At 40.4% G+C, this 27,940-nt stretch overlaps 2 protein-coding genes and 1 long non-coding RNA gene across 5 annotated transcripts in view; all 3 read right to left on the bottom strand.

The window, feature by feature from the left end:
* Positions 1–5,671, bottom strand: part of LOC124053467 — a 254,075-nt gene extending 248,404 nt beyond the window's left edge. Inside the window, exons 1-2 of the long non-coding RNA XR_006842158.1 lie at positions 5,622–5,671; positions 1,370–1,498 (exon numbers count right to left, since the gene is read on the bottom strand). This is a non-coding gene — a long non-coding RNA (uncharacterized LOC124053467). The remainder of the gene's footprint in view (positions 1–1,369; positions 1,499–5,621) is intronic.
* A 764-nt stretch (positions 5,672–6,435) lies between these two features.
* etnk1 (ethanolamine kinase 1) lies at positions 6,436–20,685 on the bottom strand. Of its 2 annotated transcripts, none has more exons than XM_046378647.1 (8): positions 20,392–20,685; positions 18,644–18,903; positions 17,723–17,863; positions 15,604–15,746; positions 10,875–10,958; positions 10,601–10,761; positions 9,635–9,708; positions 6,436–9,414 (listed from the first exon to the last, which is right to left on the bottom strand). In XM_046378647.1, the coding sequence occupies exons 1-8, from the start codon at positions 20,536–20,538 to the stop codon at positions 9,342–9,344; spliced, it is 1,083 nt and encodes a 360-aa protein (XP_046234603.1). In that variant the 5' UTR covers positions 20,539–20,685; the 3' UTR covers positions 6,436–9,341. The 2 variants fall into 2 exon arrangements, with proteins under 2 accessions (XP_046234603.1, XP_046234604.1); XM_046378648.1 differs by lacking the exon at positions 20,392–20,685 and adding an exon at positions 19,847–20,312.
* A 1,288-nt stretch (positions 20,686–21,973) lies between these two features.
* On the bottom strand, positions 21,974–27,746 carry pyroxd1 (pyridine nucleotide-disulphide oxidoreductase domain 1). 2 transcript variants are annotated; one of them, XM_046379536.1, is made up of 13 exons: positions 27,390–27,746; positions 27,189–27,269; positions 26,917–27,036; positions 26,444–26,572; positions 25,953–26,026; positions 25,614–25,810; positions 25,388–25,485; positions 24,791–24,893; positions 24,587–24,702; positions 23,912–24,034; positions 22,998–23,135; positions 22,703–22,792; positions 21,974–22,269 (listed from the first exon to the last, which is right to left on the bottom strand). In XM_046379536.1, exons 1-13 carry the CDS (start codon positions 27,498–27,500, stop codon positions 22,111–22,113), a joined length of 1,539 nt encoding a protein of 512 aa, XP_046235492.1. In that variant the 5' UTR covers positions 27,501–27,746; the 3' UTR covers positions 21,974–22,110. The 2 variants fall into 2 exon arrangements, with proteins under 2 accessions (XP_046235492.1, XP_046235493.1); XM_046379537.1 differs by having other exon boundaries at positions 24,587–24,699.
* Positions 27,747–27,940: the final 194 nt, after the last annotated feature.

Below are 27,940 nucleotides of genomic sequence, written 5' to 3'. Positions count from 1 at the left end.
GAGCTTAGCTGGGTGCATCAATGGTGCATGGAGCAAAGCACAGTCGTAGTAGGATGCCACAGAAGTACAAGGACAGTAACATGACTTTCGGTAATTTTGTCAGAGGGGAACAGCATACCTGCTGTTTAGAGACAGTAAAGGAATTACAGTAGAGGAACACATCATCTGTGGGTGCAGTAGAGCTAGTGTCAATCATGACTTATCACAGCACCCTGTATTTCCTTTTCTTTGTTGGTCCTCTGCTGTGTGTTATAGAACTCCAACACTTGTAGGATCAGGAGATACAAGTCACAAAGGAAGTACAAAATTGCCATAATCACGTCATGTTAAGTTAGAGATAAAGATGTCTGACATCTGGTTACTATGTTGCTGTGACTAATAAAAAAAATGTCTGTCCTCTCATGGAATCACTTCATCTATTTTAGGCTGTTTTCACAGCATTCTCAGAGAAACAAGAACTTTTTCAGGAACTTTATCTGTGTAACCACCAAAGGAGAGGAGGAAGGGTCCAAATGTAGTTCATTGGCCTTTTGGCCATAGTTCATACAGCCCCAAAAAGTCTCTGCTGAGGAGGTTAGGTATACTATCATCTGCATCAATTTGCAACACCCACTTTTAAAAACCAGCATCTGCAAACACACTGTTTTACTTTGTAGCTCACTGTTCCATGACCGAGAACAGCTTTCCACATTCTAAGCGACGGCTTCCCAACCCTTACACTGCACAAATCTTTTTTTTCAAGATCCACAATGTTTTTGGCATTTAGCATTAACATCCAACAAGTCAGAATCATCTTTGGGATGAGAGTGTCCCCTCATGCTAACTATTCTCTTCATATGCCTCATTGGTGCCACCGTGGTGGACTGACCCAGAAGTACATTGAGAAATGAAAAATGGCATGAAATGAAAGCTTTGTGAGATCTTGCAAAGTACATTTTCTGGCAAAAGCACATTTTTGTCAACCTTCATGACCTGTCCAAGGCTCAATAGATTTCATAAAAATGTAGCCCTCCTCTCACTTATTTTTACATTTGTATTTATGCATTTTGAATCACACTGTTTATCGATGTAATGTCCCTGTTGGTTGTTCTCAACACTGTCCTGTCTTGTCAATTATTCTATATTCTTTTTAAAGCCTTATGATGAAGCCAAAGACAATTTTACACAACATCTGCAATAAAGTTTCTTACTAACTCACACAATCAGAAGAGAGTTATTGTGCTTGCATGCGTCATGCGATAGTTTGAGTTACTGCTCGGACTTTTGGTCAAAAATACCTATTTTCAAGTCAAACATAAGTCCCTGTTTTTCTCCAAAACAAATTGAAGCCAAAATATGAAAAACTGGCAGGTATTTTCTCACAACTTACCGCTCTTCTGAAGACGTTTCCAGCATCTTCAAAGATTCCTCTCTCCTGCCAGAACCATAAATATCCAGTCCAGTGCAGACGATGGTATCCAATTTCTTCCTGTGACTTCATTCCTTCAAAGATGGCAACCTGAAGTGACACACATTTTGCTTTTCTTATTGATATGAAGCATCACCAAAACTAATTTTTGTTTTGTTTTTTTAATTTCATTTCCACCAAGGCTTAGCAAATAATAAGGCCTTCATATTTTGCATTGCAAAAAGCAGGACATGTTCTGAAAGGTTCAGAAAGGCAACACCAGCACAAATACAATAACCCATCTTACACCTTCATTATAAAATATTCACATTCTGTTGTGTCTCTCCCTCCGCTTAAGTGCAGTTAAATTCACCAAGAGTCATCAAAGCCAAAACAAGAAAAGCAAGGTTAAGAAAAAAAAGGTTCTCACTCCCGCAGTGGTGAAATGGTAGACAAGGGATACAGGCTAATAGGCTAATTATGACTAAGAAACAAATCAGGTATGAGACAAATGACACTCTTTTAACAGCTTTGACTGAGCAAAACAGTAAGTAGTAGCTTATAATGAGATGATGTGGGTGTAGTGGAGGTTCGTCTGTGTGTATCATTGTCTGTGTCGGTCGGGGGTGCAAGCAAGCCGCAGCGAGAAGAGCGGATACAAGCTGCAGACAATTAAGAGAAACATAAATATCTCGCCATGCTTAAGCAAGCCATTAATCAGATATAAATAGAGCGAAGGAGCCCTTTGTGATTAACGAGGTGAGACTCGCTGCTAATTACTGTTTCCCTCTCCTCTGGTAATTAGGTTGGCGCGTTGAATGGGGATGAACGAGACCGCCCTAACCCCAGCCCACCCCACCCAACCCACACACTGCACAATTGTTCTGTTTTGCTCTCTGCTCTTCTGTTTGATTGTAGGAGGAAACATGCATGTGAAACAGGTTTTAATAGGACATCCAAGGTGACACATTCTTCTTCTGATCTACATGTGAGGGAAAATCCACTTTTGATAATACTGTTACCTGGGATGGACAATTAACCATCATGGGGGGGCAAGGGCCCCCTTGGCCACCTCAGAGATATGACCCTGCTTACAGGATTGAACTTACTATAGATACAGTATAGTATTCAGTAAAGTGTAACACACAAACACAAAACATTTTTAATAAGAAACACCTCAGGAGCTTGGTGTCTCTGTGTACATCTGTGCAGGTTATTCATGTATAACTAATTAACTTGAATTGTGTCAGGGACGGCAGCGTTTCTTTTGCTGTAAGATTTACCGTAACTAATAGAAAAACTCAACTCGCAGTGAAGTTTTAAAGGGAAAGTCAAATCAATCAAATATTCTATGATGGTTACGATGGTTACAAATATACTTGAAACATGCACTCATGCAAATTTGTGTTTTTCTTAATATTCATGAAATGACTAGAGGCAGAGCTGAAGTTTTATTATTGGTTGATGCTTAGTGGTTGAAAGCCTAAACTGCATTTTAGCATTCAGCAAAATAATTCATTGTTCATCTTACAATATGGCCATCAAAGCCAGTCAACTCATTGAAGCACAAGCAACGAATAAATTAGAATTCTAGTATTTGGTTTAGTTATTTAAGTAAAATTATTGTTACATATACCAATATTTTTTTTCCACATTTGTTTGCACCTGCACAATTTATCAGTTTTTCTACACTGCATAATGCACATATGAATCTGCATAACAGCCTGACTGATAAATACTGGTACTGATATTGACAAAACTCCCATAATGATATACAGGCCATTAATAATTTTGATAAGATTCCTCTACACTAGTTTAACTAAAAAACGTACGGAGCAGGACATTTTGAAGTTGAAAAATAAACTCGTTACTGATACAGAATGACACTGTTTCAAAACACATCTTTGGCCTTTCCATGCATCACCGATGTTGACATTACCAATATTTCTGTGGAGAACTAAAATCAGCCTGGCCAATTCACTGATCAGGTTCTATTCTACATTATTTTTATATACATACTGCTTTCTCCTACAGCCCTGATTTGACATTTTCCTGCCGATTGTCTTTCTTGCCCTCCAACTACCCAAATCGTTGCCAGTTTGTTTGAGGTTCTTGTGTTAGAGCCCAAGGAGGTGGCAGGTCACCATCACAGCAGGGAGCTGCTGTAGTCCTTGGTACTGAAGAACTAAAGGGTGCGAGAGCTCCTCAGGGCGCTGTGAGACACAGGCCACCAGAGGGCGGTATTAAAGGCAACTGCAAACTGCAAAAGTGTAATTCTATTCAAATTTATTCAAATATTGTAGATAATTCACTTACCTGCTACAAATGTATGTATACTTGTTATGAGTCATGAGGTATAAGTAAGCGGTCTTCACAATGGCTTCTGCATCACTTCATGCCCTGCCACTGTTTACTGTAATGTATTTACACTGAGGGGGAAGTTGAGGAAAGAAATCACGCTCTCTCCATTGAGATTAAGCTCCAAGACTGTTCTGCCTACAGAGAAATGAGACCAAAGAGATTGCTCTGTGTGCCTGAAATGCTTTTGCTAAAATTCCACTCCATAGGGACTTTGCCTTATGAGTTTGGCAAAATGACAACTCTGATGGATGTACATCACGGCTGCGTCAGCACTTCTCTTCTCCCAGGCCTCAGTCTCTGACTCCCAACAGGCTTACCTCTCCTTTCAGTCACACACACACATCCTGAGCTCTGGTGATATACAAGTGTAATCCTTTATGATGCACTTAGACCAGTTGTCTTCAGCTGGAAGTGGCTGCTATGACCTTTTTATGAGAAATGAAAATAAGTGGAGGCACAGAACAGCCGATATTGGATTCTGCTGTTAATTAATGTGTGTATTATCCGGGTGGATGAAGCCAGGGGGAGGAAGTTAATTGAATTACAGCCAGCGAGTTGGATAATGCACTGCTGTAATTGTTCAGCTGTATAAGACAATGCTCACATTGGGGAGATGAAAGGCAGGCTTGATTTGCTTATAAAGAATGGTAAAAAAAAAATCCTTGTTTGGTTTTAGGGTGTGAGTCTAATTTAACCCTTGGGATGGCAAACTGTAACTTTGTTGCTTTAGTGAAGTGTGTCTGTGCACTCCTTATTTAATTATAGGCAAACATATGTCTCATCTTGTATTAGTTTTACTGACTAGTATGCCTAACAAACAATGTTTTGTCTCACACCTGGTTCAAGCCCCCTCGAGCACACCTAGTCACCGTCTGAATTCATTCCACATTGCTTTTATTTAGACTTATTTTTCACATCCAAGCTGTATAACCAAATTTAGTTGTCCACAAAGGAAAACTGGCCCAGGGCTCAATGTTGCAAAGCAATGTAAGCCTGTTACAATGTTATGTTTTCTTCACTAAATTCAGTCTGTTCTTATTTGCTTTGAATAGAGAGGTTCAATATGAGGCATATTAATGAGATGCCTTTATTTTTAAATTTAGAAATCTATGCTAATAAGCATTAATATCACAAATAATAAATGCCGAATAGGATTATTTTTGTAACATGTGGTGAGCTTTCTGCCAGGTTTGGGGACCTACACACATCACAAATTTCTTTTTAAGCGTGTGCTGCCATCTTGCGGCCATCTCTGGTACATACGCTTAATAAAATAAAAAGACACCTAAAATATATGCCTCTTAGTCGCAGGCCAGCTGATTGTGAGAGGAAGACTGTAGATATCAGGATCTGTCAAGGCACAAAATAACTTCAACATATCGGTGCCAACAATTAAACTGAATGATTGTTTGGTGTCATTAAGAGGCACGTCATTGAAACAGTACTCATTTTTGGCAATGAAGCTCAAAATTACCTGAGTCAGTTCAAAGAGATCATACGAGAAATAAAGTATAATGTATGGACAGAGTGTCATTTTACCAACAACGTTAACAAATGGGTATGTGTAATGTCACTCTATTGTGGTTTCATACAACAAACAAACATTCGACAATTTGTTTTGAGAAACGGATTCAAATAAACAAAACACATATCAAAGATATGACGTGTTCGTCGATTTGTTTTCTTGGCAAACACAAATAATTACACCAGTACCCTGCACAAAGCTTACACTTTAACAAACAAATCTGAAAACAAAAATATTAACAGATTTAAAAGTTTACGGGTCACCTCAAAAGGTGGAGTAGTAGACGGTCTTATATTCTTAGCAAAAGGAAAATATAATTCAAAGGCCAAGCGAATTCAAGTAACTTACTTTACAAAAGAAGAATGAATGTTCTCTCACAAAGTAGCAGACCCACCGACTAAAACACTAATTCTATTTCCAAAGCTAATTATTAAACATCTTGCAGGGTTTCTCCGGCGGATAGGAGCAACTCCACATGTTTGTAAACTACGCAGCAAGAATTTCAATATTTTGAGAAAGGCTCAGAGTAAAGTGACATGAAAGCACCTGGAAAGAAACCAGTGGGCAAAGAGACAGACAAGACAAAAAGAGGCATAGGGTGTAGCGATATTTGACTCACGTTTTTGACGTTTAAACTCATTCTTTTTTTTGTCCTTCATGAAGTACCTGCGGCATGTATTTATCCCACGGATGGTCAATTTGTTTGTTGAAAGAACGCCACACCTGCTCCCGCCATTGCTGCTAGCTAACTTCCAAAAACTTTGCGGCTGCTCATATTATTAGCAATTAAGGAAACCAAGCCACTTCTCCAAAGTATTTTCTGTTTTGACTTTAACTTATTTGTCGTGAACCATGTAGCACTTGAGTAACAACTCCAGACACGATAGAGGAGCCAATTTCTGTCTTTTTTTTAAATCTTCCGCCATCCTCAGTTGACGTCCCTAAGGATGCAATACCGTCTCTGGCCACAACTATTAGCTGATATTTACGAGCCATAAACACACGGGGGCGCTGTTTCACTCCATGCATTCCACTATAAACTAAATTTCAATAAATCGTTGTGCAATAATCCCCCACCTGAGTGACTTTTTACTGCTAGCAGCACAAAACAGCCCTATTTGGCACCTAAATTAGGAAAAGATGAACAGAAGACACAGACAGCTAAGGGTAAATAGACTTTATTGTTTTGTGTTTACAGTATTGAAAATGTCATTTTTTAAAGTTCACCTTAAGCCTATCCCAGGCAACTAACTTCTAGAAAACAAAAAAATAAAAGAGCTCCCTCTATGTACATTCATTCACATTTGAGAACACGCAAAGATATTACATTTGCTTACTGTACATATAAACATATGCTTAAGTGGCCAGAGGGATTTGAGGACATACTTTTTACATTTTCAAATAGGAAACACACACTTATGAAATGTTGAGGTTTATATTATTAGCAGTACTAAGATGACCTATGTATGATGTACAGTTTAGAATGATGGGGAATTAAAAGCAATCAGAAATATTTAAACCGTACAATTGTTAGCATTTTTGAAAATTCTGATTATATGGTGGACAAACTGTGTTAGTTTATGCGTGTTATGTGTAAACATGTTCTGACAGTGAACAAACCAGACTCCCAACAGAAAACAATTTTTCACAGACCCTTTATGTGTTCTTCCTTTACAACTCAAACCTGTAACTAAATCCAAACCGTTAGCCATCCACTACACTTTCATGGAAGATTTTCACAGATTTTAAAAGCTGATGTACACAGGCTACATTTTCAATTCATATGAGGCCGGAACTCAAACTACTTCATTCTTCCATCTTAATTCAACAGCATGAAAGTCATGCAACACTGAATTAAAGACAGAAGGGAAGTAGTCGGCCTAATCTTCAAACTTCGAAACAGTGAGTACAAAATCAGCTGTCACAGACGAACACTTTACTCCTCAGCTACCACTGTGCAGGAGTGTTAACATGAGTGCACAGTCCAGTTTTGTCAATAATGGTCTCTTCACGGATTTTTGCAAACTTGCTACAACAGAGACCACATGGGCAAACGAGTGATTTGTAAACTCTTTTGGAGAAAACAATAACACCAGTTTCACCACACGTGACTTTTATGCTAGCTCAGGAAGCTTAAAAAAAAAAAGCACTCATTTGGCACTTTAATTTTCCTTTTTTTCAAACTGGCTACATTTGCCCAAGAGTCATCTGTTGCTGCATCAGCAAACATTCACACCCTCTCAAAGACCTCAGCTTCAACATTTCCACTTAAATAAGTATAAAATCTATATAACTGTCATTCTAATCCTCTGTGCTACATGGAAGAGCATACAGTGTGCGTTATGTACAAGCAAAAACACAAATGTCAGCACTTTGGTGTAGGCTTGTTAAAGTAACCAAGAGATGAAACTGTTAGTTTTTAAAGGGCTTGTTGAAGCTCATTTTAAAAACATTAACATTTAACAATAAGGGTCGATGGTGAATATCAAGAAAAGTTACTGACAGCAGCCTTGGTTTTTTTTTTCTCTCCAGAAGATGGTGCTCCTGCGCCTCAGGTCCCACTAACACTTAACTTTCATTACAAACGAAACACAGACGTGTCTAACCTTTCCAAGTTGAGACAGCCAACTCCACTTTCTTTTTCTTTTTTTTTTCCACCAAAATTCCACTTTTCTACACGCCTTCATTTCAACATTGGGAGTTTAAAGTGATGAATGTCAACAGTGACTCAGCAATCCGACAGTAAGCAAGGCCATATCACAATACGAGAATGAAAGCTGGTCTACAAGAATGTAAAATGGTAGGACCTTAGCTCATTAGGACCGAACAGCAGTGTATTGTAGTATTAGAGATGATTCCAAAACTTTCCCTGACGTGAAATAGACAATGCAATGGTTTGGTCTTCTTTCGTACAGCATGTAACACAGTCGACGTCACAGTGAGTAAAGTCCCCAACACTGCTGACTTATCATGTGAACTACAAACAAATTTCCCGTCTACCATTATGAACATGGAATGTTCAAATTACAGTGAGATACAAGCTCGTCCCCAGTAAAGATTCAGACAAAGACCAAGTGTCGAAACAAACGTGAAACAAAACAGTGAAACTGAAAGTCTCCCTTGAGTCAAATGACTGCTCAGTGCTAAAATATTTAATTCAAGGGAGAGGTTAGATGTAAACACAAAATTTTCTCCTACAATTCAATGTTTCTACCTTCCGTTCAGAAACCCAAAACACACAAGCCCTCACCAAACTACACAGCAACAATGACTAAATGGTCATTCTGGTGCACCGCCCATGCACAACACTGGGGAAAATAAGGGCGAAAACAAAAGTCACGAGGCAGGCCGTAAGGTTTTTTCTGCATGTTGTGGCTCATATCACATGAAATTAAAGGGCCACAATGGAGTTTCAATGTTGGCATTTCTTCCTTTTTTTCTTCTTTGCTTTGTTTTTTCATCTTGGTTCCTCAGCAAACAAAGCAGGGCTTTATATTGCTGTCATGTTATAAATTTGATCATTAGTTAGGCTGGCGAATCAAGGGTTTTTCCCCATGACTGTGCATATGAGGAAGGTGTCTCCAGGCAATCAGATTAGTGTTTGGGCCACCTGTCACTCGTGTAGGTGGTTACTATGTATTGGTTGTGAAGAGGGTAACATTTCACCTTCTATGTATTTATAGTGATTTCAAGAAAAGCAGCTTAAAATACGATGCACTGATATCATGGTTATGTCCAAATTTATATTAGAATAATTTAGATGACCATAATAAATTCAGTGAAGTGGGCTTCATATTATTCACATACGCCTGCAGTGCATATGACTCAGGCTACCTCCTGGTTAAGCAAGGTGTGAGAGCAGATGTTGGATAAAGTGTGTGGTCTATTCAATCTGTAGAGATAAGAACATGTAGAGGGGGATCCTGTAGGCACTGAACAGGTCAGACTGTCAGTCTGGCTCTTCCCTACACACACCCCAAGGGGGCGCCCTGCAGTCGTCATGTGAGGCGCAGAGCAGGCTGGAAGGGAGGGAGAGCGGGAGGAACAGAAGATGAGGGGATTGGCCTTTTATTCGGGTAAGTTCAGCGCAGCCACCTCCGGTTTCATCTTGAAGTATTGGTTGAAGCGTAGGACTGCATATCTTAGTGTGGAGACACACAGGGAGAAGTCAGTGATGAGTTACAAATGAGCGTTTGCAAAAAATATTAGACCAGTTAAACACTGTGCACAGATTACACAAATAATATCAATCTGGATACTTTTCATTTTGTTCTTAAAGATATGATTACACAACTCAAATCTGCTGGGCAGAGCTAATGATAAGCTTGTGATAAAATGTGCTTGTTTCAAGATGGACATACCCCAAGAAGTCAAAGTCAATGGTGGAGAACTTGGCCTGAATCAGAGCCCAGAGACCCCAGAAGAAATGAGATGCCTAGATACAGAGAAGAAAGCAAGCAACACAAAGGATTAGCATGTACTCATTGTGCAAAAGTAAATGTCGTTTCTAATTACCAAACACAGCTCACTCAAGCATATACAAGGCCGGCAGAAGCCCTATGGCAACAACACCAAATAGCTGACACAGAAATACAATTACTTCACTTGCCCATCCTCCACACTGCCCTCTTTTCCTCTTGACAGTAAACAAGGCAGAATGTGGCTCAAGGGAGAGCACCAAGGTTACCTGTTGTCATTAAGCTGCCTCCCATATGGTGGCTGCATCAGCAAGCACATCACAAACACCTTCTTTCATGTTTAGAGCAGGTAGTACAGGTTTTCATAATGCACATCACTCCATACTGTTTAACCCACATCACACCACAATCCATGTTTGCTGACCAAACACCTGGCGACAAGCCTGGAAAATCCACACAAGCCCAGAGGACATTTACTGTGATCTACAAGCGGTCAGTTTGAATCCTTTAACTTTGACTGCTAAGAGGAAAAGACACCGTGCAGCTGTTAAATAGAAGGAAAGGCTGAGTCAGCAAAAAGCTACAGTTTTCCTTTTCCACGCAGTGTGGGTCAAGGTTACACATAACTTATCTTTACAGATTCTGACAGGCACATGCCATGTTTAACCTAACACAACCCATACGGGTGACCACGAGCCAGTACTAGATTACAACTCCAATGGTCTTTTCCATTTTCTTTTTCAAATCTCAAGTGGCAACTGAGAACAGATATCGAGATATGTGAGACCACTCATCTGCCAATTGGAAAACATCACTGACCTGGTCTATAAAACTCAAAAACCTGACCAGACACAAGTATGCTCTGTAATCTAACACAGTCCATAATGTTTGTGCAACACAAATGCTTACCAAGGCAAATCGGTTGACTTGGACGTAAATGATCTCCACCTCTGTGTCAGTCACTTCACTGCCTTGGCCTTTGTGTTCCTTATAGGCCTCCAGGTATGAGCGGAGCCACTGCAGCTGAAAGTCCCGATCGGGGTAGTGACTATAATCCACCTCATTCAGGCCTGGAACAACATAAACAGGCGAGGTTCACACTCATATTTCAGCGAACACACTTCACACACACACACACACACTTCTTTCTATATACGCAACAAACAGCATAAGTTATACCTACCAGCAAACTCATTGAAATGGTTCCCAATGTCGTAGGCTTGGTAATTGTACCCAGCATACTCGTAGTCAATGAACTTTACGTTTCCTGGAAAGAGAAGCAACATTGTTTAGACAGGGACACAGGAAGCATAGATAAAATGATTATGTTCTTTGTTGTTTTTGTTTTTTGTTTTTTGTTTTTTACTTTTCCCTTTAATTACTTAGAATGTCAAGGCTTTGCTTTTGATATTTATATCTTCTCCCTCTCTGTTTCTTTGTCTGGACTGACTGGACTGGCTGGCTAGTTAGCCGATTGTGGGGCGAGGAGTAAGAGCTTGCATTTTGAGGAAAGCAAGACTGTAGAGGGAGACTTAGGCACAGGGGAAGAAACAAAGGAAACCAACAGAGACACATTTTGACTTAAGAAGACTCAAACTGCTGACAAACATGCACTATAATGCTGTTTGGGATGAATACAATTATGCTGTTAAGATCTGAGGAAGGTAGACTCAACAGGGATAGAGAACAGAAGCTCTCAGTCAGTGTGGGAAAGTTTATGCTTTCATGCCAGCTCTACCCTAAGAAGAGAAATCAGTCTAAAAGAGGACACACAGATAGCTTGCACGTCTTCATGGAGGTTGAGTCGCCAATCTTCAATAACATTTTAATGAAGAGATTAGATGTACCAGTAACTGGGTTATCAGCCTAATGCCAAGAATATGCATCTGGGAAACATTAGCTAGAGATGAAAATGTGCAAATCCTAATGCAACACACGGAACACATACACACATCTAGGAGAGAAAAGGGAGTACATCTGGCTTTGCTTTGGATACATGCAGAGAATAAAGGGAAAACAGTCAAGTCAAAGTCATGTTCTGAAGGGATGGGAGAAAAAAAAAAAGAGAAAAGGGAATTAAAAGCAGAGGGACATAGGGCTGAAAATAGTAAAATACAAAGAGACACTGACATGGCCTAAAGAAAGCACAGTGAGCTGCCAAAGCAAATGTACAGCAACACACTGTTTGATATATGCTCTCTCAGAACTTAAATGTTGCTGCTGAGAGCCAACTGGAGTAAGAGCTCTCAGATACACTCTAGAAATTCAAGACATGCCTAGTTTAAAAAAAAAACATAAAAATAAAGCTTCTGTGCAAAGAATCCACAGCTCGAGTGCTCCACTAATGCTTACGTTCGCAAAAAATACGCTCTCCTTTGTCTGCAAACGTGTCTCTTTAACTGCCTGTGAAATATGGGTGAAGCCTGCTGATAATTATTGCTAATCATCCACTTGCAAGTTCAAATCTGTGCTTAAAGCGTTGAGAGGAAGGTTCAAATAATGTGTTGCTGACTGCATATATGTCGGCCACTGAAAATATGAAGTGTCTACATTAAAACAATGAACAAAGGGTGAAGCATTCAGTCATGAAGTGAAGTTTGACCTCAAAATACAAACCCTTACCTACAAGCCCATTATTACAGAGACATGAACCCAAAGAAAATGGAACTTTGAAGAACAACAGATGTAATTATATGTCTCTGCTCTGAAATCTCTTGTTTTTGTTGGCCTTGGCTAATTTCTTTGCCCTAACATGTGGAACATTAGTCTTTGAGGTGGTGCTGGACTACAGAGAAAGACACTTTGAGGTGGGTTACCAGCCGGCGTGTAGGTCCTAGCGGGACACAACTGAACACCTCCAGGCAGTGGCTATAGCCCCCCTGTGCAGCAGATGAAAAGGTTGGGGCAAACACATCTTTCACACATGCTCACTCTCTCACTGACATATTTGGTCTTTTATCCATTCTTGCTCCCACGCACAGTGTCGAAACATCAGGCCCTGCTGCCAAATTCCCATTCCTTTTCTTCCCCCCCCTCACACATGAAACTTCACTTCCCCTTCTCACAACACTCCCCTCCAATGCTCCCTTCCCATTGGTCCGCTGTGAACCCAATCGCGTGACACCTTTGCCGCTTCTGCAAGTGACAGAACCTTTGAGAGGTTTCCTGTTGGCTGCTGAGCTGCAGATTTTGTGGCCCTTGGGGCCGAGTAAAATGTGTGCAGATTTTTTTTCCTCCCCTTTTCTTTTTTTTGTCTTTGCAAACATCTGAGGAAAGTGAAAGAAGCAGAAAAGCAAGAGTTGCAGGCTGAGAAAAAGTAAAGAGAGACGAAAAGAGAGATGTAATCCAGCACTTGTTGAGAGTAAACTCTAAACTTTTACCAACATCTCTGAAAAGATGAAAAAAGAAAACTGAGTTTTCACCACTTCTGTTTACGGCTTTATCAATACAGGAAGTGGTGGTGTCTCTGCTGTCGTGCTTGGCAGACAAGTGGTTTTAACTACAGCAACAACAGCCGAACAGGCATGACAGGAAGCAGCATGGTAGATGTTCAGTCTCTTTTCATGCTTACTCTGTTCTCCAACTTAACAAAAGACTGTAAGTGCACGGTGAGATAGGGACTGGGTTTACTCCAAAAAACGGTTTGGACAGCTTGAGTGGGCGCGGTCAAAAATCCAGCAATTATGGCTTAAAAGTTGTAGTTCTTGGACTTTTGTGGTGCCCATTCCACTGTGGCTATCATGTATGTGTGTGTGTGTGTGTGTGTGTGTGTCTCTGTGTGCTAATATTGTGTTTGCTTTGTTAAGACACGTGTTATTAATCTAGAAGTAGTGGGATAAGGGAAAATTCCTTTCTCTTCTGGCTTTAAATCAATGATCCTTCCTAGAAGAAGCACTGATAACCTACTTACTGAAGCCTGAAACATGATTCTGCAAGTCTGCAAACACGCAAAAATGTCCTGCATCGACTAAAACATGTCTGTTCAAGAGATCTATACTTAGTATCAGAGTTGCACTCAGGGCGATGTTACGTACAGTACAAGTGGGCATGCAAGAATTTAATGAGTGTCCATGTGTTCCCCAATTCCAGTGAGACCAATCGGCACTTGTTTTTAATGAACATTCAAATGACTGCCAAGGTACTTCCCCATAATTTTGCAGAAGCATGTTTCAGCTCTAGACGGTGAATCTGATGATATACTATATTCTTGTTACTGTCAGCAAATCCCATAAAGGCTAAATAGTTCCCCCAGAAAACTAAACTCTAAACAAAATAAAGGGGTCACAAATGCTTGTTTCCATTTTTGAAAAAAAGGCTCAGTAGTTTCCTAAAACAGCCAGGCACTGCAGGATTCAGCAAATGTTACTTAAACAGTGGATTTATTGAGGACTAATTTAATCTGCAGATTAACACTACATTGTGTGTGCTCATCATAATGTCACCCAGTGAAACAGTGTGTGCTCACTACTGAGTTTTTTAATAGTCATGTATAACAATGGAGATCCAAGGCACAGAGAGATAGCTAGGGTTTCGACCAGACAGGCAACACTTGTTGGTCAGATTCCGTCAGTTCTGTTCTGGTTTGCTTTGATTTTTTTTTTTTCATAGTGCTGACAATTAGAAAAATACAGAATATCACCAGATATACCCTTTCACTTACTTGGTCTGACCACTGATCAATACTGACGCAATAAGGAGCAGTGACGGAAAGTAGCGTTACAGCTTACAGCAATCCATAAAGACAGTTGTGTAATAGCCAGCATCGTAAGTGGCCTAGCTACGGTCAGAGGGACAACTGGTGGGCGAGTAGCACTGGAGGGTAAATAGGAAGGTACGTGGCTCCTACTGCTGCCATGAACTCATCCCGATTAGCCTGAGCAGTGGGCAGACTACGCGAGGGCCCTCAGAGCCGACTGTGCGTGCGGTTTGTCTCTCTCCATTGCCTCCCCAGGGCAGGGCGGCGCAGGGCAGCCACAGCCTCGGCTGTCATTCCTAGGGGAGAAAGGCTAGACACAAGGAGCTGTGAGAAGGGCCCCGCCCCTCGTCGCAAACCGACGAGGGGGCTGACAGCTCTTAAAAACACCCCCACCCACCTCCCACATACATTAAAAACCCTGAAACCCTCCCTCCCCCCTTCCCCCCTTCTTGTACTTTCTCACCAGTTTACTCTGCCATTCATTCCGCTACTACAAAGACTTTGTAGATGTGTAGCTGTAATGCACAGATGTAATCTGTAGAAGATCTTTGCAGAATTTGTTTCACTGACTGGTGTCATTAAAGTCCATCAAAAAAAAAAAAAAAATTATAGCAACATTGCTAAAGCACCAAAAATATGTGCACTGTCAATAAAACTGAAACTTGATATGTGGTATGATGTCATGGCATTGTTTGTTCAGGCTGATGACTGGTGATTTATGCTCCAAGTTTTTACCACAGAATTAGAACGGCAGATAAGACAGAATTTAAGAAAAAGAATGAAATCCAAATTGGAAACGGCTTCACTATGAACTTCTGCACAAGAAAAATGGTTCTTATTAAAAAGGAATGGGAGAAATGAGTTGCGTTAACAAGTAATTGCCAATTTTATTGGAGACAGTTACACATAACTTTGCCCCACCTTCCAATCACTATCAGTCAACACACCACTTTAATATGGGTTGTGTTTGCCTCATTTCAAACAAGGATTCCATCAAAACAGAGAGTCAAAATAACAGGACCGTCTTTTCTGACCGTTCTAATTCTACTCCTACAGCCCAATGCAAACACTGACAATGAGTGAAGCATGTGACTAGCGTCGATGAAGTGCATTTAATGCAATCCTACCTGAGCGCAGGCACCAATGCAGTTCACACTACAACACAGTTCAGTCACACAGTAATGTCTGTGACTACTCTTGTGTAGTTTATACTCACCTGCCTCCTGGTTATAAATGATGTTTTTGCAGAGCAGGTCGTTGTGGCACAGAACTACGGGGGAGCCCAGCACAGAAAGACTTTGCTGGAGCCACACCAGCTCTTCTCTGAGGCACCGTGGGCTGGGCACCTCCATGCTCAACCTGAAGGGAGCAGAGAGAGACAGCGGGTGAGTACACAATATCGAAAGAGGTAGGAGCATGAAGAGTATTGACAGAAGGCCAGAAGGAGGTGAAGTCAGTACTGTGAAAGTCGACTTAGAAATTGAGGTGAAATAGGAACAGAAAATAAAAAGCACCAGAAGGGAAGCGAGGCAAACAAATAATGTGCTCTAATTTTACGATCAGGCTTTGTGGAATTTAAATGGCAAAAATGGAAGGAAAAGGATTTAATTCATAATTACACAATCTCAACAACAATGAATCCACAACAAAGAAACCACATGATCTGGGTGGGGAGGCTCTTATTTGTGCAATATGTAATCAGTTTAACTGCAAATACACACAACACACTTCTCAAAGCATGACAAGAGCCGCTCTGATAAAAACCTTATTTGACCCAGATGGGAACATGTCAGAAAATAATGATAAGCTCAACTGAAACAATTTGTAAAGGTCAACAGAAATAAAAGAATAAAGGAGTTTTGAACTTTTTTTTCAGCTTCCATTTTCCAAATGGCTTTATTAAAAATAAACAAAAAAAAAAAAGAAAAAAAAAACAACCGCAAAAAGAAATGCAAATTACCTTTCTCCAGCTGCTAATTTGTCATGCTATGCAAACATTTTGCTGCACCAGACTTCTGTGGAAAGATATGGTCTAAAACAAAATGGAGCTCTCCACCTGTTTGTTTTTGCCTTCAACACAGGTACACGAAACTCAGTGGGAGCTTCTGCAGGTGCAGTTGTCTTTCCAAAGTTTTTTTCAGCATTTCTCAATATTAATATTTAGGCGGCCTCCACGGATGTCAGCCTACAAAGTCAGCGTCTGTTTTGGAACCATTTTCGGTGCAAACACAGACTGAGGTAGCTGTTACAGCCCACGCAATTTTGGAACAACTGAAACATAATGGTGGCAAAGTGCTTAGACTGTACTCATTTGTGTTGGTACTGACGCAAACTGAACAGAGGGAACTTATGTAACCTTCACTTTTAATATGAAGATAGATATGAATTTAAGAATTACAATGTCTGTAATATACGGCTTTAAGAAAACAAGTGTCACTGTGCCAACTATGTGTAACATTAATGACCCGTTCCACAGGAAGCAATAGCAAGTGTAACACAAGAGAACTTGTTAATGATAGCTTTTTTGTTTGTGTGAGGATTAACTGACTTTTTTATTATATATTTAATGATGCTGCTCTTTTATGTTTCAGAGAGAAACTATCCATCATTATCTTGAGCTGCCTCCTTGGAATGCCATAGATGTAAATTGAAGCCACACCTGCCGGAGCTATAAATTCCACGCACTTCCGCCAACACGTGAGACGAGAAAAACTGGTAAAAAACAAACACTTTTGTCTTGAGCTGTTGCATGTGGGGTAGTTTGGCTCATTTGTGACTCGCTGATAAGAGAGGTCACAGTTCCACGAGGGGATAACCGAGGACAGAAATACGCAACAGACGAAACCTTACGTTCTCTAACAATGTAATAAGACTCCATTTTTTAACTAACATTCTTGTTAAAAGGGTCTGAAGATTTCCAATTCGTGATATAAGTTCTTCAAACCTATTTATTACAGGGCTTGCTTTTTCTTTTAATAAGGTCTTTTATTAATATGTTAATCTCACACTGTCCATCAAGTTGCTTTATACTTCCAAAATATATTTTCAATCAATATACTGGTTTTGAAGCATTTGTTCTTGCTTTTACTTTAGCTCTTTATTCAGGCTTTCAAAGTAGTGGTTACTTCAAGCTCAAGTACTATCAAGCAACCTTTGTTGGTCTAAATACAGGCTATTCAAAACCTGCAGATAGCCTGTGGGTACACAACTTAAACAGCTGGGATCGCAAGAGTGAAAGTGAATCAGCCTTTCAAATGTTCATTAATGTACTGAAACATTTTAAGGACAACAGAGAAAACAAATTTCAGCAACTATAATCTTCTAGATGGCCTCACCTGGCGTTCTGCTCAGGGTCTTCAAAGTACTTGGGGATGAGAGCAAAGTACTTGCCCATCTTCAGCCACAGGTCGGACTGGGGCACCCAGCCATTGTGGGCATGAATGGCATGGTACTTGGCCAGCTGTCTGGCAATGAGCCTGCAATGCAGAGGAGACAGAAAATTGAAGGCTTTGAATAAGAGCAACAAACAGTAAAATGTGACCATGCTCCAGTCTAGCAATGAAATTGTGATGTAGAACAAATGATTTTATTCATAAAAGGAAAGGTGTATTTTCTTGTCAAAAAGTAAACTAACAAATTCAGATTACAGAAAAAAATCTTTTTAAAAAATATTGCTATTAGGATGAACTTAAACTTAATAATGTTTTAATGTACTGGTTTTGTTTAAGCAAATGACTATTCTAAATTGTAAGATAATTTACTTCATTGCATTTTAGCACTCAAACTTTTTACATGTTCAAGCTCGACTTCAGCTCAAGTTTTCAAACCAGATACAAGAATTATTTGACCAGGTAAGGGACCATTTTGTCAGAATTAGAAATTTTCAGAATTTTAACAGCTGCTACTGCATCACCACTGAGAGGACTTTTCCATGTGTGCATATGTGGAGGTCGGACCGGATGGGGCAGCTGTGTACATTTTGGAAAAGGAGAAAAGAAAGAAGACTGGAGGGAGAAAAAAGGGAAAAAGAAAAAAAGCCAACTTGCACTTCGAGTTTTGTGACTTGACTTGCAATAAAATGCATTTAAATAACTGAATTAATTAGATTGCGTGAGTCTGTCATGCACAAACTATTGTCTCGTGGGTGTGTTCACATGTGACAAAAACTAACAATACTATGGTTACGTGGAAGTCAAATGACTTTCCACAAACATACCTTGAGTTTCTTAGTTACATAACAAAACATTTTCAGGTACCTGAAAACAGGTTGGCTGCGAATGTCCTCAGGCTCCAGTGCAGTTCCTTGCAGAAATTCGTAGCACAGGCCATTGTTGAAGGTACAGTATAGTCGTGGGGCACAGCGGTGTGCATGTAGTACTCTGAAACTTTTCACCTCGTTCTCACGGTCGACCAGCAGCTCAGTTTTGTTGCCATAAATACGGACGAGAACCACATCCTGCATGACTGACCCCACATAGCAGCCCAGCAGCTTATTGGTTATTCCATCTGTGAAAAACTGCAGAGACAAGTAGAGGAAAGAGTGGAGAACAGGTCAATCAGTGAGGATAAAAATATCTGAATTTGTCTAGTGCTGCAACAATCTAGCATAACGCCCACAGTTATAAGCCAATCCTGCATATTATACGATTGAAGTGCTCTGCCTGAAAACCTACATTGTTCTGTGTATTACATAAGTTCTGAGAGGAGTTGGAATCTGGCACACTAAAACCACAGAAGAGAAAAGGAATGAAAGCAGTCATGAAAAATGAGGGCTTGTATGGTTTGATTTAAGCTGAACTTGATGTGCTGTGAAACTGGGAACATTTTTTGGTAGAGGTGGAGTGAAGCCAACATACCAGCCCTAATTGTTCACTCTAGAAGGGATTGACCGAGAATGACGAGACTGTCAGGAATTTTATTTTGCATGAGGAAGCAATGACAGGCATTTGCTGAGCTCCCACTTTGCTCTCATTGATGAATATAGGCAAAGGTGGCAAAGCATGTGACCTCCTCCCATCCTCACTGTGTTTACCAAATGGAGCCACACCCCCACTCTGTTCCTGGAAAGGAAAATAAGTCCATTTCTAAGTATATGGTTGGAGTGTAATGTTGAGTACCTTAAGAATCGTTAGGGAATATTGTTCCATTTTCTGTTTGTTTCATCTGAAAGCTAGTCCTGTTTCAGTTTTGGCACTGGTAGGAAGCCACTTGGGGAGAAGTAAATAGAGTACAGCCATAATACAGTCATGCTCTATTTGTCATCTATTCTTATTTAAGAAGTTTACGAGAATATTCAAGAGATTTCTACTTATCTGTAGCCTATGCTTAACGATGCGTTGTTTTTTTTTACTAAGTTGTCAGACACGCCTCTCCCTCGATCTGCAGAACCACCTCCAAGCCAAGCTAAATTGCAGCTTTGATAATTAATTTCCTTGAAAAAAGAAACACGTAATACTCACAGAAAGTGTCTAATGATTCTCTCAATATAACATAATCTGTATATCTGCGGTAACGTCACCGTAAAAGAACAGGTTTGTCTGAGTTTGTAGGCTGCGCCAAGAACGGCGAGAGACTCCCACCGTTTGATCGTGACCCGAGCTGACGCAGATGCTATTTGCAAAGGCAAAACATTAACCCTAACGTGGAAAAATTACTGCAGTGTATTCGGAGGTACAATAAAAGTCGAGAAATAGTCTACCATCTGTCCCTGGAAGACAACAGCTTTTTTTAAAATAGCGACATTAACGTACTTCCTGGGATTTTAGCTGCCTTTGGTGTCATTATGACAGGTTGTTTCGCGTGCCATTTGCTCTTTCGACAAATTAACGTTAATATTAGCTAACAAGAGCATTTTCATTGGTACATGCTGCTGGATAAGATCAGTTTTCGTAATGTGATACAACTTTAACAACAAAGAAAGGAGTATTTTAGCTATTTGGACTACGGTGACATCCCATACTAAGCAGATTTAGCAGCAACATGTTTAAAATGAAATAAACGGTACCTTGACTTTGACCTCGGACGGCTTCCAGTTCGGTCTCAGCTCCTTAATCAGCTTCAGTGCACCAGATCTGTAGTCTCTCTCGTCAACTGTGACATCTATTTTGGGCACAGCAGGAGCCTCGTCCGGTACGTGAATGTAGTTGGCCATGGCTGAATCTTTATTTCTTGGAATATTTTAAACTCTGATGATTACTGTACTTTACGCGGCGGCAAAATGCGCAATCTATGAAGATGTGTGACCAACGGCGGGTATATAATCTTTGAGTATTCGCTGTGCGGCAACGCCTCTCAAAAAATCCCACCCACCCGAAAAAAAAATGTTCGCCCGGTGCATGCTGGTCTGGAATGACTCACTGAAAGCGCGTGTTCGAGATGTTGGCGCGCACCGTGGGCGAGACTTTAATGCTGGACTTGTCAATGTTCATTCATGTCAAGTTCATGTTGATTCAATGCTTGAGACCAAAGATAAACACGATGCATGAAGTCATAAGATACATATGAATCAAAGATACGACTCGAACTCCTCCCAAGTAATTCAGTCGGTGGTATTGGGTGAATACATACAAGCGTACACTTACTGCACTTACTAGGCTGTGTCTTTTTTTTTTCTACCGGATGGGCTTTCGTAGCCAATCACAACACAGTAGGGCGGGACTAGGCGGATCACTTGGGGAAAAAAAGTCACGCCACTAGGCTGCTAACGTCATATCCGTCATCTACTTGAATGAGCTTTGTACTAAATCTGAACGTTTTAAATGTCAGCACCGCAAAGGCCTGTAGTCCAATACAGAGAGGTTATATCCATTTGGAGAACATCATCCACTTAGTGTCTGTATATACATATATATACTCTCTCTTTCTATATATATATATATAATGGTATCTTTGGAGTCATCAGCAGCTTATCAGCAGCTCTTTAGGAAAGGGAGTGCCTTTTATTATTGTTTATTGCTGTTACGTCCTCCATGTCTTTTGGAGACTCACGTTTCCTCGTCCCTTCCTGTAAGCTTATTACAGCTATTGCTGTCTTACACATGTTGATCTTTGCTCGTTTTGCATAATGTTAAGTGAGTTAAAAGGTTGCCATATCAACCCTTACCAGCCAATGGCAGCAGATCAGTCAAGGTGGGCAGGCTCATGGTGGTGAACCACTGACCTAAATAACACAATTCTACAAACGTGAAATCTGTAGGCTAACTGGCAAGTGGAAACACATTTAAATTCTATGGAGATTACTCTTTCCACTTTACTTCTGTTTCTTGTCCTTTCAAATGTGGCTTTTCGGGGGATTTTCGAATAGCAACATCCCCAACAGCAAACTTATCCACGACACAATAGATAGCATTGTGTAAGCTTGATAAGGTCTATTGTTACAACGCCTGCTGAGGCAGAGGAGGAGCTGTAGTTGCTGTTTAGATAGAAATTCGATCAAGTTTCACTAAGACAACACAGCAACAAAAGGATTTTCTTTCTTTAACCTCCATGTATTGCTGAACACATCCCATTCTTGTGTCACCCTACAACTAAATGAAGACACCATTTCTAAACATATCTCTCCAGCAGTAACTTAATGCACTTGGTTCTGAAAATAATTTATTTTAAAGCAAAAACACATTCTTAAATATACAAATGCATTAACAAGAACCAAAATCAAGCTTCATTGTCATCTATCTTGCATGATTTGTGAATTTGGGATACCCCTAAATAACCCCTATCACCATTAATCAAAGTAGTCCTCTATATCAATGTTGGGGTTGAGCAGCTCCTCTCCATACGGGGTCAGATCCATCTGATTGAGGATTAGGTTTTCAAAGGTCTCCTCCATGTCTGTTTCTCCGATAAGCACCGCTCCCACCATCCTACCTCCGCTGAGCACAACCTGCAACATAAATACAGGGGGAATAATTGTGAAAATGAAGCCAGGCGTGGCGATTTCCCCTGTGGCGGATGAAATTATTGCAATGACGAATGAAAAATAAGTCTTCGGATGCCATTCTGTTATATCTGCGGTTATTACAAATAATCAACTGATCCTTTTTTTTTTGCTCCTGGCTCATCACCAGCATGAAAAACAACTGCTCCCTTCATACAGTCACAAAAATTCATATGGCATATTCTCCACAGGAATGTCGGTGGTCAAGAAACAAACAACTTAAGCCTTTGATAGACTTACATGAGCCTTACATAAAGATTCACTTTTGTATAAAAGTGTATTGATGTTGATTAACTAAAATGAGACTGCAACTGTTAAAAAACACTGGACACTTTAACACACAAGACTATTACTACATTGTAATTCTCTTCAGTATCACCTTGACATACTCCTGGCCTTTGGTACAGCGCACCAGCAGCTCCTGGTCGGACCCCAGCCCCTGGCCGTTAAATTTGCCTAGCAGGACGACCTGTGGAATGACAGGCAGACAGGAAGTTAAATGCACAGTGTGAATGAGTTTAGAGGTAGAAAGAAGAGGGCACTGAGCAGCACTTTGAAATGACCTTCAGGAGTCTTAAAAGTAATGGGAAATTTTTAGAATTCGCACAGTAGATGATTAACAGATTGGTTATTATTCAAATGCTTTCAATCCCCTCCAGTGAAATGTAACTCACCTTGTAGCTGAAGAATTTGGTAATGTGTGAGAAGAGTTCAAAGCAGAAGTCCAGTTCTATTGTTTCAGACAGGATGTGCGCTGCCATACAGCGGCTGGCATACCAACCCATCTGACGGGCCTGCGTCCACAAACGCATCTGCACACAAAACCCACACAAATACAGGAAATGTAACGCTGTTTATCTGGAGCAGAGAAATATATGAAATGTTCTTTTTAGCTTTCCTGCCAGTGCCAGAGGAACTGAAACAAGCCTGTTTTCTTGATCTAAATGGACTCATATCAAGACAGACTGACAGGTGAATTATAACGGTGTTGATTTTACACAGAATAACTCCAGCACAGACCAAAATAAGGTATATTATTGTATACACTGATCAGCCACAACATTAACACCACTGACAGGTGAAGTGAATAAAACTAATCACATGTTCACAATGCAACGTTCTGCAGGGAAACCTTGGATTCTGGCAATCACGTGGGTGTACCCAAAGGATCCAACATTCTGATGCTGGGGACCACAAAATACTCCCAGTGGTCCTGTGTCCTTTCCCCTGATAGGTCAGAGCTGTTTTGGCAGCACAAGAGGGGCCTACAAAATATTAAGCAGTTGGTTTTAATGTTGGGGCTGACTGGTGTATTTTTATAATGTATGTTTCCACATCCATTTTCAGTACTACCCTGCTGTAAATTCAAATATTGTGTGAAAATTGAAAAAGTATATGAGAATAAATGATGCATATAATCTTTACTCTTCACCCTTTGATCTACTTGGTATTCAGACGTGGAAGATAACATCATTTAGTCTGAAAGCAAATAATCTGTCATAATCCAACTGTGTGCTGTCCTACATACTGCAGTTTCTAAAAGTGCCATTCTGCCCAGACTGATCCAACAACTTGTCTGTTAGCTTACCTGCTGCCACAGTGGACTGTGTTCCCAGCATGCAGTGCACACATCTCCTGCAGCATACACATCTGGTTCTGATGTCATCATGTGGTCATCTACCTGCAAGCCACCATCATCTGCCAGTGCAAACTAAATACCGAATAAAAGTTATTATTGTTACGAGCCAGTGCATGATTTATACTGTATATTCTCAAATGCGAAATAAACAGGAAAAACAAAGTTAATTCAGTCTCTTTGCTGTAAACACTAACACTTATGTCAATGATGTGGCTTTATGTGGGGAATTAAAGCTTTTAACTAGGATGATAAAAGCTCATCTGTCCTTCAGTGACATCTAGAGGCATTAACACACAACACCTGAGTGCTTTGCACGGTTTTCTGCCACTGTTTGACTGTTTACCAACAGTGCACACAGTTAGACAAGGGTTATTTTTGCAAAACAAATCCACATATTTAGAATGATGTTTTTAAAGATTACTGACAGATTTGCGCGTACATTTGAACTTGATGGGTTGCGAGAACATGTTTATTGGGACACTCACAAAAAGGCAAAGCAAATAGTAGCTAGAACTCATAATAATGGAGTTACACAACATAAAACTGTGAACAGACACTAGAAGATGCAGACTGACAGTGCTGACCCACTTAAAAGAACTGGAAGGACAAGAGATTTTACCTTACCTTGTTGCCATGGAGAAATGGCTCCGTGTTTGGCACCACACCGGTGGCACTGACAACAAAATCACAGCCAAATGTTTTGCCATTGGTCAGCTGGACATAAAGTGGCCATGATTCTGCTAAGAGGAGGAATGAAAAGTTACACAGACCAAGAAACAAAACCAAAAAAAAAAACAAACAAAGGGAGCAAACAAATCTAGTTCTCACCATTCTCATGTCTGAGTGTTTGCTGTAGGGAACTGAGCAGCTCCTCGGAGGTGAAGATCCTTTCCACCTCGCACTGGTATTCCAATAAAACTCTGCGGGATACCTGAGCTCACACCAGCAGGGAGAACAGACCCATGACGGGGGAGAAAGGTATAACAGAACAGAAGGTCAAGATACATGCTGACTTATCTGCAGAAGGTGACATCCTTCCCAAGTAGAGATGCACCGATTTTACAGATACTGTTATTGGTCTGATATCGACTCAGATAGCTGGATTGGGTATCAGGTACAATGGGCCAACTGCGTATAGGATAACATTTTAGAAGTACATTTATAGTTATGTATTTATTTGCTAGCTTTTCTTTTACAAATTTAAGAAAGCAATGTTAAAAATCAAGTCCTTACACATAAAGGAATGATCCCAGTCTCTTCCACACAGTGAGCCATACGGCTTATTAATCAAACATTAGTATCGGATTAGTACAAGATGCTGGACTAAAAAAGTTGGATTTGGAGCATCTCTATTCCCAAGCTGACTTGCATGCTTTAGTATCGGCATTGAGCCAAACAGTAACAAAGGGACACAAGGTATCTCACCTGCTCAGCTCCTCGAAGAACTATTCCTTCATGCCAGTCTGGGCCGAGGGCACTGCCAGCCTCTGTGGGACCAGAACCACGGCCTTGTGCACTTCTATCTGAAAGTTCACACACACAGCAAAGCAATGATTGCAATTTGTATTAAAAAGAAATCAAGAATATGATGATCTTGGCACAGACTGTAATGCAGCATAAGAGAAGACATTTGAATAAATCTAATGAAGACCTGCTGTGAAGGTCTGAGATGCTCCGGGCACTGGATCCTCAGTGGTGTAGCGAGTTCTCTTACAGGAAACAGCTCCTTCTGGTTTTTCAGCCTCAAGCGTTGGGATGAGAAATTGTGCCGCCCCAGCATCGAAGAAGGTGTTTCCTATGGCCTTGTCCTTCACAGCCCAGACCACCTCGCAGCCCTCAACCTCATGTCTACACAGAACATGTTCAGAAGAACTGACTTGAGCGAACAGTCAATGTTCTTTATTCAATTTCCATAAACATGATTTGTCAAAAGTACTAGAACACAAGCAACACATTGTTCTAAACAGTGACAATCGATTTCTTTACTTACACTAATTCTAAGGCAATCCCTCCATTGCCAACAACAACAATTCTCTTTGCTTTAGACAACCGCTTCTGAAACTCCTGATACACAAACACAAGAAAAAACATGTTGTATATTTTTTGTTTCACAGAGTAAGGAGGTTCTATTTTCAATGCAATCATTCTGACTGTCTGCAGATTAGAGGGACATGTCTAGACAATTTCTATAACTGTATGCACACTGTTACAGTCTTCATATTTATACACTTGCAACAAGATACTGTAGCAGCCGCAAGTGTTGAAATGTTACTGGATGCACTTGTGCACACAGAGTCAAGATTCAGTGGAATTTACTGTACTTAAAGCAGGGACATTCCCACGAATGGATGGAAGAAAGAAAATGGTGTGCAGAACGAAAGACAAACAAAATATAATTGCAGGATTTTCTTTTTCTTTGAACAAACTCATTCTAGCTTCTGTAGCAGAGTCTGAGGGAGAGACTGCATGATGAGGTGGTACCTGCGCGCTGTCTGTGTCCCGTATTCCCAGAACATAAGGGTTGTCCTGGGTTAGGAGCTTGGGTCTGGCCCCACTGCAGATACACAGCTTCTCATAACCAAAAACACGACCATCTGCAGTTTCCACAGACTGAGAATAGACAAAAGAAGGGGAAACAGCGGAGTACTTTGACATCAACAAAAAAACATAAGCAGTTCCTGTACTTAGAGCACATGCTGAAACCAAATGTCCACAAGGTGGCAATAGTAGACAGCCTTTGTATTGACCTGGTGCATTTTATTGCAACCATGTAATCAGTACACAACTAATGTGGAATCACAACATTTGTTACTCACAGTTACAGCTGTTGGGTTCCTTTCTTATTAAATCTAGCAGATCAAACCTACAGCACTCCAACATGCCATGTGAACACACAACAATATGAAATACAAATTACTGCATTTATTTTTATACTCGACAAATCAGTTGCTTACATGAGACTGTGTGTGAAGTGATCTGACAGCGGAGTGGATGACAGTCAGGTTGGGAAATTTCTCTTCTAAAACACTGGATGGTCTTTCCTCAACATCAAACTCTTCCAGAGTCCTGGACACCTTGCCGAGTAGAACAAAATAAGTTTCATAATTGATGTTGTCATCATTTAGTGGGTGACTCCATGCATTCATTGCCAGTCGTAAGCAAATATACAAAATGAGTGTAACCTATGTACAACAACGAACGCCATTATTATCATCATCATCCTGACCTGTTTATAGTTGGTCACTGCCTTGATATGGGGACCTGCTGTAATCAGAGCCACGTCAGCTGACGGCATCTGGGATGATAGCTGTCAGAGAAAGTTGATGTTAAGTCTACATAACATACATCACTGAAGTGAAGCCTATGCATGTAGGTGAATAGATTTATTCGTGTAGGCTTAACTTGTTACTAATCAATTCATTATCACCTGCTCAACACATGTCACTCCCGCGATGCCACCTCCCACAATCACAAACCTAAATGTTTTCTCTTTTTTATCTGTCATCCCTTGCTTAGAAAATTGCTCAGTAAACGACATATAGCTAACGCTAGCTCCCTTGCATTTAGCGACAGAGGGAGATGGTCAAACGGTCGATTTTGTATTTCGTCTTTCTTTATCTCAACGTGGACACCTTGATAAGAATTTAAGACCCAACTACTCGTTGGGAAGAGTGTCAAAACGTCGCTGTGATAGCTAGCTGAGCAAATTCTCTTTTAGCATATGAAAACAGAACACTAGAACAACGTAACTTCCGTGTTTACAGTTAACTACGGCAAGCAGCAGGGGGAGCTTACCAAGCGCACTTCCTGAGGGACGCGCTGAGACGAACAGGTGTAATTGATTGCTAGAAGTAAAAAAGTGGAAACATCTAGTGAAGTTCTTTACCACAACAGTAAAGATAACAAAATTCTTAAAAAATAACTAAAAAACACATTAAAATCTCGTAACAATACAGACCCTTTTTCACAAGAGACATT

The sequence above is a fragment of the Scatophagus argus genome, chromosome 22 (assembly GCF_020382885.2).
Source record: "Scatophagus argus isolate fScaArg1 chromosome 22, fScaArg1.pri, whole genome shotgun sequence".
Taxonomy (NCBI): Eukaryota; Metazoa; Chordata; class Actinopteri; family Scatophagidae; genus Scatophagus; species Scatophagus argus.
This window is presented reverse-complemented; position numbering and strand designations above follow the sequence as displayed.

Bases quoted from the DNA above. Each gene is read 5' to 3' on its own strand.
- etnk1 (XM_046378647.1), bottom strand. From the start codon at position 20,538: ATGGCCAACTACATTCACGTACCGGACGAGGCTCCTGCTGTGCCCAAA. The intron at 18,904-20,391 runs GTACCGTTTATT...TTGTCTCTGCAG, and splicing joins CGTCCGAGGTCAAAGTCAAG to TTTTTCACAGATGGAATAAC. The intron at 17,864-18,643 runs GTACCTGAAAAT...TCTGCATTGCAG, and splicing joins CGCAGCCAACCTGTTTTCAG to GCTCATTGCCAGACAGCTGG.
- pyroxd1 (XM_046379536.1), bottom strand. From the start codon at position 27,500: ATGTCGTTTACTGAGCAATTTTCTAAGCAAGGGATGACAGATAAAAAA. The intron at 25,811-25,952 runs GTAAGTAAAGAA...TGTTCTGTGTAG, and splicing joins GGGATTGCCTTAGAATTAGT to ACATGAGGTTGAGGGCTGCG. The intron at 22,270-22,702 runs GTGATACTGAAG...TTTATGTTGCAG, and splicing joins AAGGCCAGGAGTATGTCAAG to GTTGTGCTCAGCGGAGGTAG.